Source organism: Dreissena polymorpha, chromosome 7 (genome assembly GCF_020536995.1).
Source record: "Dreissena polymorpha isolate Duluth1 chromosome 7, UMN_Dpol_1.0, whole genome shotgun sequence".
Lineage (NCBI taxonomy): Eukaryota > Metazoa > Mollusca > Bivalvia > Myida > Dreissenidae > Dreissena > Dreissena polymorpha.
The window spans coordinates 73,217,661-73,231,601 of NC_068361.1; the positions used below are offsets into that span (position 1 = coordinate 73,217,661).

The following is a 13,941-nucleotide window of genomic DNA, read 5'->3' on the forward strand; positions in this document are numbered from 1 at the left end:
AACATCCTTGCCATGCTTACCATAAGCTGATAAGTCAGCAATAATTGGCTTGTCTTTGAAGTTTGGACAAGTTCATGTTTCTTCCTCTCTGTAGTCGTCTCGAGTTTGATCAAAATCTCAGAACATGACACATAAGCTAGCATCGCTAGCCCCTAAGAAGGGATGAATACAACTCCTCGGCCTGATCAAGCAGTATTTGAATATTGGGATGTTCCTGTATCATTTCGGCTATGATCTGGCTGTGTTGGCACTTGTCAACAAAAAATGGCCACGCAAAGCCCTCTGGGCAGCTTTCCTTGTCATAATGTGCACAATTGCATTTTTCCGATAGACAGTCTCCAGTATGTTTTTGAGACCGGTTCCTTCCATGTGGGATCCTTTGAACACTAGCAAGTTCATGAAAGTATGAAAACACTTAAACATCAGAACAATGTTTTACAGACAACGACTTTGTGTCGCATCAATTATGATGTCGGCACCCTTCAAATACAATGATAGGTCAAACGTTACAGTGGTGGCATGGTTATGCTACATGGCAAGGTTGCATACAATGTCTAATGTTGAAAGGATGCACGCTTTGTCTCCATAGTACATATTGATCATAGGCAAAACTTTTACTGACGACTGTCCAGGATGCCGGCTTCCCTGATGCAAAATATGCATCATTCCATGCAAAGTCGGCGTTGCCTGCCTGAAGCTGAAGGATACTTCCGACAAAATAGCGACCTTCTTGTCATTATCTAAAATAGCGGCAGGTCCTCGAATACTACCTCATAACAAACATGCCTTGCCAACCAATACTCAACGATAGGAATGTTTGTCTTATTTCTAGTGTTCAGTGCTGAAGCCTGTTTTTCGCGGAATCAGAATGTTCGTCCGTGTTCCGAGAGTGATCGATGAAGTGAGCTTTGTTCTGTGAAAACTGTGCAAAAATCATGTGCGTAAAGTGTCCTCCCAGATTGGCCTGTGCAGTCCGCACAGACTCATCAGGGACAACACTTACCAACTAAACTAGATTTCGGTAAAGAGGGACTTCCTTGAAACTAAAAATACCATAAAAGCAGAAAGAGTCGTCCCTGATTAGCCTGCGCGGACTGCATAGGCTAATCTTGGACGACACTTTACACAACTGCATTATGCCCAGTTTTCTAAGAACGCGGCTCAAATGACAACATCCCATGAAAAGCCTTTTGCGTTGGTTATGCACTTGGGGCATTGTTAGCAGTCATTCTGACGCCATGTTGAATTTCTCTGTTACGCAATAGACTTACATAATTTGTAATTATCCTAATGTATTGCCATGTCATCCCCCCCCCAAAAAAAAAAACCTTAGAAAATAAACCAAAATAATGAATTTTTAGTGGATAGTCACATAGTTCTCATCATTTAAGGGTCTTTGATGCCATCTTTAAAAAAAAACTTTCTGGTGGTCCGATTTTGGTAAACTTTAATATTACAAAGGACATTCTACCATAACAGGATCTGTTAAAATATCTTTTGATGCATTTTGGGAGGTTTGGGTGGTATTACTGTCATATAATTACCCGACTTATTTTCCAAGTAAAGTGATTACTTTTGTTGATAACTGTGACCGTAACAATAGACATGCATACATAACGATTGATGTCATCCAAGTAAAAATAACCTGCTTTGTGTAATGGATCATGCGCGTTGTAAGAATATTTATATCAAACAGCAGGTATCAGTAAAATTTTGTGTAACAATGAAATCTTTTTCTATTTAAAGCTGTGTTACAATGTAGTTGTTTTTAGTGAACCGCATTATTATACCTGGACAAGGGTTTAGTGTGCACGATTTTGTTTCATTGTGTGTTCCACCGCAGTTGCTGCCGCCATATTTCGGGACAGGGTTGCTACAGTTCCTGTCGCGGGACATGTAACCTGCACCACACGTGACGTCACATCCGGTCCACGCGATCCAAGATGTCCAGCCTCCGTCAACTAAAAAGGTAAATTGTATGTTTTTCCTTCTTATAACGACATTTTAATTATGTGTTATTTTTTATATTATTAACTTCCTTCCCTATACATAATAACTAGTGCTGCAACAATATACCGGTATATCGGTATATATCGCAATACGCAATCCGCATATTGTATTGCGATACGATTTTCATCATACCGGTACAAAAATTTTACAAAAAAGCATCCACATTTCGTCCAGAAAAGCCATCCGAAATAGTGATATCAAGGTAAACAAAACAAAACGGTTTTTAGTAAAAATTAATTGTTTCGTAAAAATAGCATTATAAAAAGTCTAATATACGGAGTAGCGTTGTTACATGGGAGCATTCGTTCGATGCTTTTGAACAAATTATTGTTGAATTAATTACACACAACTGGAACTGTTTCGTTTGATTATGAAATGAGAATTATTAAATTTGTAATCCGAATTTCGGAAACACGCTTCCGAATGTCAATGCTAATGCGACAATAAAAAATTATAGCATCAAATAAAAAGTGCTTTATCCTTTGTCTCAATAAATAGCGCGCGAAAATTATGCAGACATGTAGAACGTCGCATGGAAAGTGTGGGTGTATTTTGTGTTGTATACAAACGGGAACATCACGTCAGGCGATTTACGCGTGTTCAGTGGAAAAAAACGCCCCGATAGGACGTTATTTCATCAAATCTTTAAATAGTAACAAATGCCAAAATGTATTTGATGCTTAAGAAAATTGGCGAATGTTGTTGTTTCTTGTTATTTTTTAGCACTTTTATAGTAGATATTTACCAGAATTTGCTTTAAAACTGGAATATACAGGATTATCGGGTAATTGCCAAGTTATAATTCTGGTACAAGTTAGCAATATATTGCGATATATTGCAATACGGGTTTTTGAACTGACAATATATTGCAATATGCTTTTTGGCGTATTGTTGCAGCACTAATAATAACTAAACTGGCATACGAAATTCTAACAGATTTGGGACACATTGCGAGTTTTAACTTCTTCCTAAACATAAGTGTCATTTTCTTCACACATTGTTTCGTATTTTCCTCGTTTGTAGTCAAACCTGTAAAGAAAAATAGTAATCGATCTAAATCATACAATATGTGAGGATGTAATGCAATTAGATATGCTGTGAACCGGCCTAATTGCTGCGCAGAGCGTTTTCATACATGCGCACATCTAAACAAACACTCTCCGTTGTGATGTATTATTAATTCAGCGATATTGCAACCTTTGATATAAGCCGAAATAGAAGACATTTTAGAGTTGAGAACAATTCACGCAAATACAGATGAAGGAAAAATGGGGACAAAACCAAGAGCGAGAACAGATGAAAAATGGGTATCGGTGAAGACATTGGTAATACACATCATAGATACCTAATAACAGGGAAAATATGATAAAACACCACATCTAAATGAAACGCCAGTGCAGACACAGTGTTGCAGGTGGAAACCGCAAAGATACATTTAACATGCTGAGCAAGGTTGTAGAATCGACACTGATAGGAAAAACGGCAAAGAAACTTAAAACACGCGAACCGATGCCGTCGACGTGACGCGGGTGAAAGCAAAACAGCAAACATGAATGAAACAAGGCATAATGCATGAAATGCGACAGTCATGGGAAAAGAGCAGATACATAAAACAATGGCATAACAACGCGGAAGGAAAAAATGGTTTAAACAAATAAAAAGAAATAAGTGCAGTCGACGCGCTCAGAAAAAATTAGGAAACAAAAGTACCACGCATAGGAAACAAAAGTTACAGCAGTAAAGTAGAAGTAGTTCTGATGCGATTTCTCATCGAAGCTAATTCAAAACGCGGGAACAACGCAATAGAAGCAGGACCGTTGATAAAACCTCAGCAAAAATAAATAAAACACGAAAACAGTGAAATGACAATTATTATAACAATAAAAGCGAAGACAAAGAAAAAATGTTAAAGAAAACACAGTGGAAGCGGCAGTGGTAATCAAACATTAGCGAAGAGAAACAAAACTCGGACAACAGCGAAATAAAAGAGGCAGTGAAAAAGAAGGTTAACGGTAGAAGCGGCGATGGGTATCCAATCATGGGCGAAGATGATTGTAACATGGAGAACAGCGCAAAAGTAGCGACGCAGTTGATCAAACCCTCAGCTTAGTTAATTGAAACATGGGAAAAAACGAAGTGGAACATAGTAAATAGCGCATTAGAAGCGGCGTTGGTAATTTACATCTCAGCGAAGAGAAATCAAACATAGGGAACAGCACACTATACGCGTACCTTATTATTATTTATTATCAGCGAAGATAAGAGAAGCTATTTTAACTGCGCAGTGGAAGCGACACTGTGATAGAAACTTCAGCGAAGACAAACGAAACAAGGATTACCGCGTAGAAGAAGCGGCAAATTATATTAAACCAACAAGCGCTGTAGACGTGGTACTGTTGAGAACACTCCGACAGATAAATGAAAAATTGGTTACTAGGTTAACAGACCTATAGAAGCGGATTTGTTGTTTTTTTAACGCAGCATTGGTAGACACAATATGACTCATGGCATTTGACCGAGAACGGGTGCTGCGTGCATGGTACAGTCTCTTGGTGACTTCCGGTGCAATCATCGGCATGTCCGGTGCTGCAGTGTCTCAGTCGATTCTTACTGCCGTTCCTACACGTGACCGAGCACGGCGTCTCAAACCATGCGGACCAGGCTTCAACAACGTGGAATGTAATCCTACGTTTATTCGCTGTCACGCTTTTTATAGGATACAAACCTCTATACTGCAAACGAATCATTATGAGCGCGTAATTTGATATATCGCAGTGTTCACGATTGGTGTCCTTTGTTCACTTTCGGCGACTTTTATTGATTTTTAGGCTTATTTATGCATAAACAGTTGTTAAATATTCATGTGTATGCTAGTGAATATCAGAGCAATAATATCCTATACTATATTAATTTGGGTCATTAAATGAAGTAATGTTGTTACAACGAACTTAAAACTTACAAATGAACTTCTTTTTTAACTTGTACCAATGAACATCGAAATATACTAAAACATACACATTATTTTCTGTCACCTGACTTCGAATAACAACAGAGCATTATATTACATGAGCATAAAATTATTCGGCCGTTTTCCACCTTCCTCTGTTTCACTTATTTCATCTGATTCCAGTGTTTCCTCTGTTTCATGTCTACGTATATGGTATATATTAATAGACCTACAACCTCAATCAGACGTTGTTGCGATTTAGGTGCGGTTTGGGTGGAACACATCTTTCAAATGTTTTTATTTAAATATGTACTCATGTTTATTTGCATGTATTTGTAGAATTATATTCTTACTTTGAAAATGAAATGTGGTAAACATTAAGATATGGCAATTCGAACTAGCCTTAAACAACAACAATGTATTCGGACCTGGACATGTGTTCCCGGTAGAGCATCTGGTTCTATCTAAGTCAAGTCCAGAACATGGACGTCCCCCGGAAGATGGCGCTGGGTTTGAGCAAGTGCGCATTCTCTGCGCGTGACCGTCACCGCATGTGACGTCACAGTTAGACCATGACGTCCAATCTGACCAACTGCCATCGACTGCAATATTCAGTAAGTAAATGTATACACGAATACGGGAAAATGTGCCTATTATAATGTGTATTTAAGTTTTGGAATTCTAAGACGTTCATTCAAGAACACATGACAGGTAAACATATAAAACTCGCAACACTATTTTCTAGTCAACAAACTGACTATTTAAATGTTGATCAAAAGCGTTAATTTCTTACAAGTATCAAGTTTTCTAATTCTCCCATTATAATACGAGAAATAGGCATATCGTTATTTATTTTATTAATCATATTCACAACTGCATGTTCTTTATGATTCTATATTTTCTGTACAAAAACCTGAACAAGGATTAATTGTGCATGATGTCGTCTGTATGTCATCCCCGTTGCAGTTATGACCGCCTTGCGCAGGCGCGGGATGCGAGCAGGTGCGCGTTCTTGTTGACTGTCCATTTCCGCATGTGACGTCGCATGAAGACCATGATGCCCAGGTCGTCCAGGCCCCGTTAACTGTTGGATGAAATGGATGTTAAAACACTGACATAAAAATAACAATGTTTGTTTTTATCATTACGGCATAAGCAGCGCACGAAATACAAAAACATTTAAAGTTTTGCGCATCACTTATTTGCCTATTACTATTAAACCGTTGAAGATCGGTGCAATAATCTATGTTTTGTCAAAATTTAACCTAACGATAACTCTGGATACCGTATGTAAATAACGTTGTTATTTTAGCTTGTGACTAACGAATTCTCCTTACCAGGATACAAAAAAATCATGGTTATAATTCGTGAATGTAGGCAAATTATTACCGTACTTCACTTTCGTTCACTAATCACACGAACTATAATATCAGAAAAAATTGCGGTAATTATAACAAAAGTTATTCTTAACAACGTTTACTTGTTATTCCACATTCAGTGAATGATAGGTATCCTTTAATTGTAATGCCTATGGTGAATTAGGCCGTATGCAAGAACGACGGAAACGCTAGACGCAACGCGTCGTTGATACGCATTTATCGCGAAAACTATACGAAAATGTTGACGTGCTAGTTTGGTTCCCGGCACCCTGGTAGTTAGGACGCCCGCGCTGGGTTCGTACGATTGGAACAGCTTTGAAGGACGGTGGTAGCCAATGATTTTTCGCGTGAAGTTTCGTGATAGATCGCACTGCGGCTTTGATAAAGATGTCGTATGAAGCAAGATGGTTACGTCAGACGACATAAAACGAACGACTGGTAGGACATTAACCAGATTATTTCCCCATGAAAACTCCGTGCTCAGGTAAGCTGCTAACACTGGATTGCTTCATTTGAGATGTAAATGTAAATAATCGAGAGTTTGAACTAGTTTGCAGGACTCGTACGAAAATTTATAAAGTTTATCCCTGACAAGTATAATGCGTTTACCTGGATGTACGGTGGCATTCAATGGTACAGGCTGACAGTTTCCGTCGGTGAAGCTGACGTCATCAACCGCAATGTCACCCAGGTATCCATCGCCAACCTTTCCCTCAATGACCATCTACCGAGAGACAGTTTACGGTCCACAAACATCAAGCAATACAAAGACTTTTGTTGAAGACGTGAGTCAAAGCATAGTTTGCTGTATACAAGGATAGAAAGTTTACGGTATGCAACATCAATTAATAAAACCTTTCGTTTTAGAAGTGAGTCAAAGTATAGTTTGCTGTTAGTTGCAATAATACAACTATCAGCTTTATAACCCAATGGGTTGCTGATAGTTGCAATGCGCTCTCTCTTGGCCATGGGTGCAAAATGTTATCAACAATGCAAGGGTTAAGGAACACTGAAACTGCAAGAACTTATACAAGTTTACCTATTTAAACCACAAACTCATCCAAATGGTACCATTAAAGCAAGAAATAATTGATTTTATTGACTTATGTTTTGTTTTGTACGCTGTATCCGCCATATTGGAAAATTGACCGAATATTGGTTAGGTCGCAGTACACCAATATTTTGCATGTCAGGTTATGTTGTGCTCCAGCCTATAAAGTCGATAACGATGTGGTATTCGATACAGAATACACTGTTTCAAATTTGAACATAAACATGTCAGCGAGAAAAGTGTGTTGAAACATCGTCGTGTTTTATAGGGTGCATGCAAAGGATGACATCCGTAGGTTGCCATTCAGGCAAATTTAACATGTTTATTAAGTATATTCATTATTTTCCTCAATTTGTCTCGAACGACGTCTGTTTAGTGAAGCGCACGGATTCGCTGCGCTGAACTGCACCCATGTTTATGAAGGGGTGCATATCGACTGCCAGAGCCGCCATAGCAAAAATTATCAAAGGCTCTGGGAGTCCGTTTATATGGACTAAGTTTGCTGTATACAAGGATAGACAGTTTACAGTCTACAAACATCAATAAATGGAACCTTTCGTTTAAGAAGTGAGTCAAAGTATAGTTTGCTGTATACAAGGAGAGACAGTTTACGTTCTACAAACATCAATCAATTCAAAACCTTTCGATGAAGAGTGAAAGAAACGTGTGCTTAATAAAAATCTTAACTACTGTCTGTATTTACTTGACAGAAAAAATTCGCATTTATACCCGGCACATCAATTTATGGCACAAATCCTGCGTAGTAATTGAGAAACTGATTCTAATAACCAAATTTGCCACAAAAAGCTGATTCTGATATTTTTGGTTTGATGGACATGTTCCTTTCCGAACCTGAAATTGGGATAATGACGATCCGAATTTTCCAAAAACAAAATATCCGTATGTGCGACTCTTTACCAAGCCGTGTTTTCTTTTTGACTAGTACTGTGTTTGTACCTGATAATTTGTGCTTGCATTGACCGGAACTCGACCCATCCTCCAATCTGGACCCTGCTCCCCACTGAGGCTCCAAACTAGGTCACCCGGAAGCGACCCTCCTTTCGACTGGTACACGTTCAACTGGCCTATAGAGGAACCCTTCATGTGGTACCAAAACTGGAAACATTGTGTTATCTCTTTCTGAGGCTTTATCAAAGGGCTCTGCAGTCGGGCGGACTCATTCTGCGCTCTTGGGGCACTCGTCTCTATGAACATGTAGAAGCCTGAAAGCGAAACACGAGAGGTTAATAATGGCACCTTGTTCTGGGAAAACGGGGCTTAACGCATAAGCGTAAATTGTCGTCCCAGATTTGCCTGTGCAGTCTTTCCATGCTTATCAGGAACGACACTTCTGCCTAGACCGCTTTTGCGGTAAAAAATGACTTCGTTTCGAAGAAACATTCCATAAATGCGGAAAGCGTCGCACCACATCAGCCTATGCGGACTTCACAGGCTAATCTGAGACGACACTTTACGCTCAATCAATAATCCCTGTTTGTCCCAGAAGGAGGCACAATACCTCAGGTACATCACACATTCCTCGAGCTAGATTTAAAGCAATCTTTAAATCGTGCGTGTTGTGTTGTAGAAATCGCGGAATCCCTTTTTTTTCAGACCGAAGATAGGATTGTAAACTTATGGTTACCCCTCCTCCCCCAACATCTGTGGTGAAAATCAGCGCCGGGCTTGCTTTGCGTTTATGAAAATATAACCATGAACTCAACCAAGTTTACGTTGCTTAGCTATTTTATACGAATAACAAATACACAGAACATTACTTTGTGAACTTATAAAAGATCAGTTGAAAAGAACGTTTTCTCGATATAAAACCTCACCATTAATATCTTCAAAGCGTGGTCGCCATAATACCTCAACTTGTGCATTTTCCAAAAAGTAGTCGAAATAAGCACCTCGTCGTTTGAAATTTTTAAAGAGTGGTTGAAATAAGAACCTCCCCATAAGCACTCCACACTTCTGAAAATGTTCTCGAAACAAAATCCTCCATTTTTTCCTTTTTTTTTAAAGAATTGTAGAAACCCTCAACTTGGTATTTCTTTATTCAAGATTGGTGGAAATAAGAACTTCACCATTTGGGCCTTGTTCAGAGAAAACTGGGCTTAATGCATGTGCGTAAAGTGTCCTTCACTATTTGCATTTCTCCAAGAGTGGTGATTATCAAAACCTTAACTTGCTTGTGTTGTTTTTATATGAGGTTCGATCTGGAAAAACGGGGCTTAATGCATGTGCGTTAAGCGTCGTCCCAGAGTAGCTTATGCAGTCCACAAAGGCAAATCAGTGACCACATTTTCCGTTGTTATGAAATTTGTCATTTAAAAAAGCGTTTTTTAAGCGAAAATCAAGTCTATGCAGTAAGTGTCGTCCCTGATTAGCATATGCGGACTACACTGGCTTTCTGGGATGACACGTTACGCGCATGCATTGAGAAGCGTTTTCCCAAAGCGAGGCTCAGTAAACACGTGGGCCTTACCTGATGCGTTTTTCAAGGAGTGGTCAAACTCAGGCCCAGTATCGTCCGTGGGAGTTGAGGAATGTTGACGTACCCAGTTAAAGTCATCACCTTGTACGTTTTGCCAGGAACACAAATCGGCGGATTCAAAATCACAGTCGTTTTCACCTGTAATGAAACAGGAATATCCCTGAACCAGATCGATTTTCCCAGATTATGCGCTCTGTTGATACACAGGTCGATTGAAAGCGCGGAATTCGTGCAGTCGCGCGTGCGGGTCACGTGCCCTGTTCCACACGTGACGTGACATTGCGACCAAGATGACCAGTGCGTCCATTTTCCATTGACTTTTTAGCAAAAATAAAAGGTGAAAGGTTTCATTAATGTCATAATAATTAATGACATAATTAAAACATATGGTGAGCGATGTTCACGAATATCAAAAAGGCAGTCAGAAAACAAATAAATACATGAAAATTATAAATATTTATAAAAAAAACAACATATCCTTTAAAAATAACACCGTTCTCGCTCTCTTTAAAAGACGACGGAAAAACGGACTTTATTCCCGATTGCGCATCACGATCGTTCGCTTGCTCCAAGTGCATATATGTACTTTAGCATAGAACGAATTTCTTTTGAGTTAAACGAGACAAATAAAAACATGTCATATTAAAGCATTCATGACATAGCATCATTAGTGTGTAACTTTTACACGTGAAATGAAGCAAATCTGGTGTCATTGCTTCATTTTTTCCTTTAAAATTTTAAACAAACAACAAAGCATGTGTTGCTTTTTTCGGCCTGATAATGGTATATAAAATCGCTGCAAAGGGAAATAATCGACGTATTTAACGTCGCAACATATCTCATAAAGATATTAATTACATCCCTTCCTGGTTATGATATTACGCTTTATCATGCAGTTAAACAAACAATATATCGACTCTATATAATAAGAATATAATACATTTGAAGACATTTGGCGCACCTGGACAAGGATTTTGAGTGCACGTGTTTTTCTGACTGTTGTCACCTACGCATGTTAGTCCGCCGTGCGCAGGCGCAGGATTCGTGCAGGTGCGCGTTCGAGTCACGTGACCATTTGCGCATGTGACGTCACAGGTGGACCACGATGACCAGTTGCTCCAGTTTCCATAAACTGCGAGATAAAAAAATCTGACGTTTCAGGAGGCAATGGCTCTAACAAAGCTATTTAGTACATTATTCACTTGTTTAAAAAAGAATAATTTAATTTAAGGTCATGTCATATCAAATATCTTACGAAAATTTAGAGATAGCGCCGACCTTTGTAGTTTGACAACTTTAGGTATATTGATCATGATGTCCCTGTGCTAATTTCGGAAATGTGAAAGATAAAACGAAAAAGCACCCATTCCAGAAATTAAGTCATCATACATATTTGTGGTGAGCATGTATGGTTCTTTAAAGTGAAACTTTGCCCAGCAATATCCTCCCAAGAGCCTTAGGAAGTACCTGTACAAAACAGCGAGCCTCTTTTTGACGTCTGGCGATAAAAAGAATAAAAGAGTATTTGTAAAATCGTCTGAGAAAACTGGGCATAATGCATGTGCGTAAAGTGTCGTCCCAGATTAGCCTGTGCAGACCGCACACTTTCACACTTTCCGCTTAAACTAGAGTTTTGGTAAAAAGAGACTTTATTAAAACGAAAAATATCATTAAAGCGGAAAGTGTCGTCCCTGATAAGCCTGTGCGGACTGTAAGGCTAATCTGGGACGACACTTTACGCACATGCATTATGCCCAGTTTTCTCAGAACGCGACTTATTTGTCAAATGATTCATACTTGGACACGCGGGCTCGGTGCATGTGTTGGTTTCCACGTGTTGTCCTGTGCAATTATTGCCACCGTGCGACGGAGGCGGCTTTGCGCATGCGCGAGTTCTGGTCATGTTACCATGTCCACAGGTGACACTACAGTGAGACCATGACGTCCAAATGTCCCAGCCACCATCAACTGTGATTAATAGCTAAACTGGTGCTTCAGTATTACATAAGAATGGCAGTGTTTCAATATTATTCAATCAGTAGAGCGTTTCGATGCTATACAAGCATGGCAGTGTTTCAAACTTACACACGCATGGCAGTTTTTCAATCTTTAACAAGCATGGCATTGTTTCAATCTTACACAAGAATGGCAGTGTTTCAATCTTACACAAGAATGGCAGTGTTTCAATCTTACACAAGAATGGCAGTGTTTCAATCTTACACGAGTATGGCATTGTTTCAACCGTACACAAGCATGGCAATGTTTCTATCGTATGCATGCACGGCAATGTTTCTATATTACACAAACATGGCAGTGTTTCAATCTTAAACAAGCATGGAAGTGATTCAATATTACACAAGCATGACAGTATTTCAATCTTATACAAGCATGACCGTGTTTCAATCTTACACAAGCATGCAAATGCTTCTAAATTACACATACATGGCAGTGTTTCAATCTTAAACAAGCATGACAGTGTTTCAGTCTTATACAAGCATGGCAATGCTTCTATATTACACAAGAATGGCAGTGTTTCAATCTTACACAAGCATGGCAGTGTTTCAATCATATACAAGCATGGCAGTTTTTAAATCTTACACAAGCTTGACACTGTATTAATCGTATACAATAATATCATTTTTATTAGGGAGCATGCATAAATTGGAACTAACTGGTTTAAGTGAGGTTAGTTGGAACTTACTTCCAAGATGGCGTCGTTTACGTGTTTTTCGACGAGATATTCTCACCCGGTTAGCCACTGTATATTTATATTGTGACTGTGTTTAAATGAATGTATAAAGTGGCTTACAGGGTTAATATATCCGCTACTCCAGTTAAGGAATGCCCCCCCCCCCCCCCCCTGTGTATAATCCCAAAGATCATACATAAAGCAATAATTTATCTATTACCAATAACTCCCCTTATTTTTTGTGCCGACACTGTTTTCGAATCCTGGTTAAGTTTTTGATCAGTTTTGCAAAATTAACTAAGATGACCATTAGGTTTGAAAACATTTTGCTAATGGTCTTTATTTTCACTAAATTTACTTAAAATGAACTGAATTAAGTAAAAAGAAATACTTGCTAATTGGTTTGGAAAATTTCTGCATATAATTTCTGTGTCTTATTAAATTTGGCAACTCACAAAATATGTTTAGACCACGTACCTATCAGAAATGTTACGTGATGTTAATGGAAAAAAAAGCCTTTTTTGACACGAAATACGAAATCCTGTTGTATGTTCTTTTTAAATGTTACTATGCATAACCGCTACGTGATTTGTTAGCTTAACATGGATAAGACTAAACGACCTATACGCAATATAGTAAAAATATGAAAGAAAAGCCTGATAATCCCAGATTATTTTTTTGGCCGAAGAATTCCTATAAGCGTTGGTGACACGTAATTTCTATTCTAGTTTAAATGATGCTTTATATGTGAATGGCATGTCACATTAGTTGTTGTTTTTTTTTCGCCTAAATAACTACGTTAAAAATATATATAAGAGTTGTGGAAAAATGTGTTAATCAGAGGGCCAAACAGCGTTAGTGGTTCTTTCATTAAAATAATAGATTCCTGAATTGTATCGCTTACATACTTGGACATTCAGGTCGTGTGCAGTTCTGCGTTTCAAATGCTACCCCTGGGCAGTTGTTGCCTCCGTTCTCAGGCGCGGGATTCGAGCACGTGCGCTTCCGAGTCACGTGTCCGCTAGCACACGTGACGTCACAGTTTGACCAGGGCGACCATGTCGACCAACCTCCATGGACTAGAATAGAATAAAGAACCAAGTTCTTTATAATTAGTTTAAACACTATTTATTAAATTATTTGTAAACACGTAATAAAATATAATAAAAAGATCCATAATGCTTTTGACATGATATGTTAAACATTTAAACTGCAAAGGACAATTTGAAAGAATTGAGAAAAAGCTGGAGTATTATGCTATGCCTCTCTTCTGAAGTTTTACATTTGTTAATTAAAACATACCCGGATGTATGACGGTTCTATTGAGGTTCCACGTGTCCCAATTGCAGAGGTTTGTGTCGCAGCATT

At 38.7% G+C, this 13,941-nt stretch overlaps 1 protein-coding gene across 21 annotated transcripts in view; it reads right to left on the minus strand.

Moving 5' to 3' along the window:
- LOC127837303 (SCO-spondin-like) overlaps positions 1-13,941 on the minus strand; it is a 192,545-nt gene that overhangs the window by 18,135 nt on the left and 160,469 nt on the right. The window contains exon 27 of one of the 21 annotated variants that reach the window (XM_052364220.1): positions 1,791-1,961. The exons of the other annotated variants lie outside the window; for them this stretch is intronic. Coding sequence (XP_052220180.1) covers positions 1,791-1,961 — 171 coding nt within the window. The remainder of the gene's footprint in view (positions 1-1,790; positions 1,962-13,941) is intronic. 21 annotated transcript variants of the gene reach the window in all.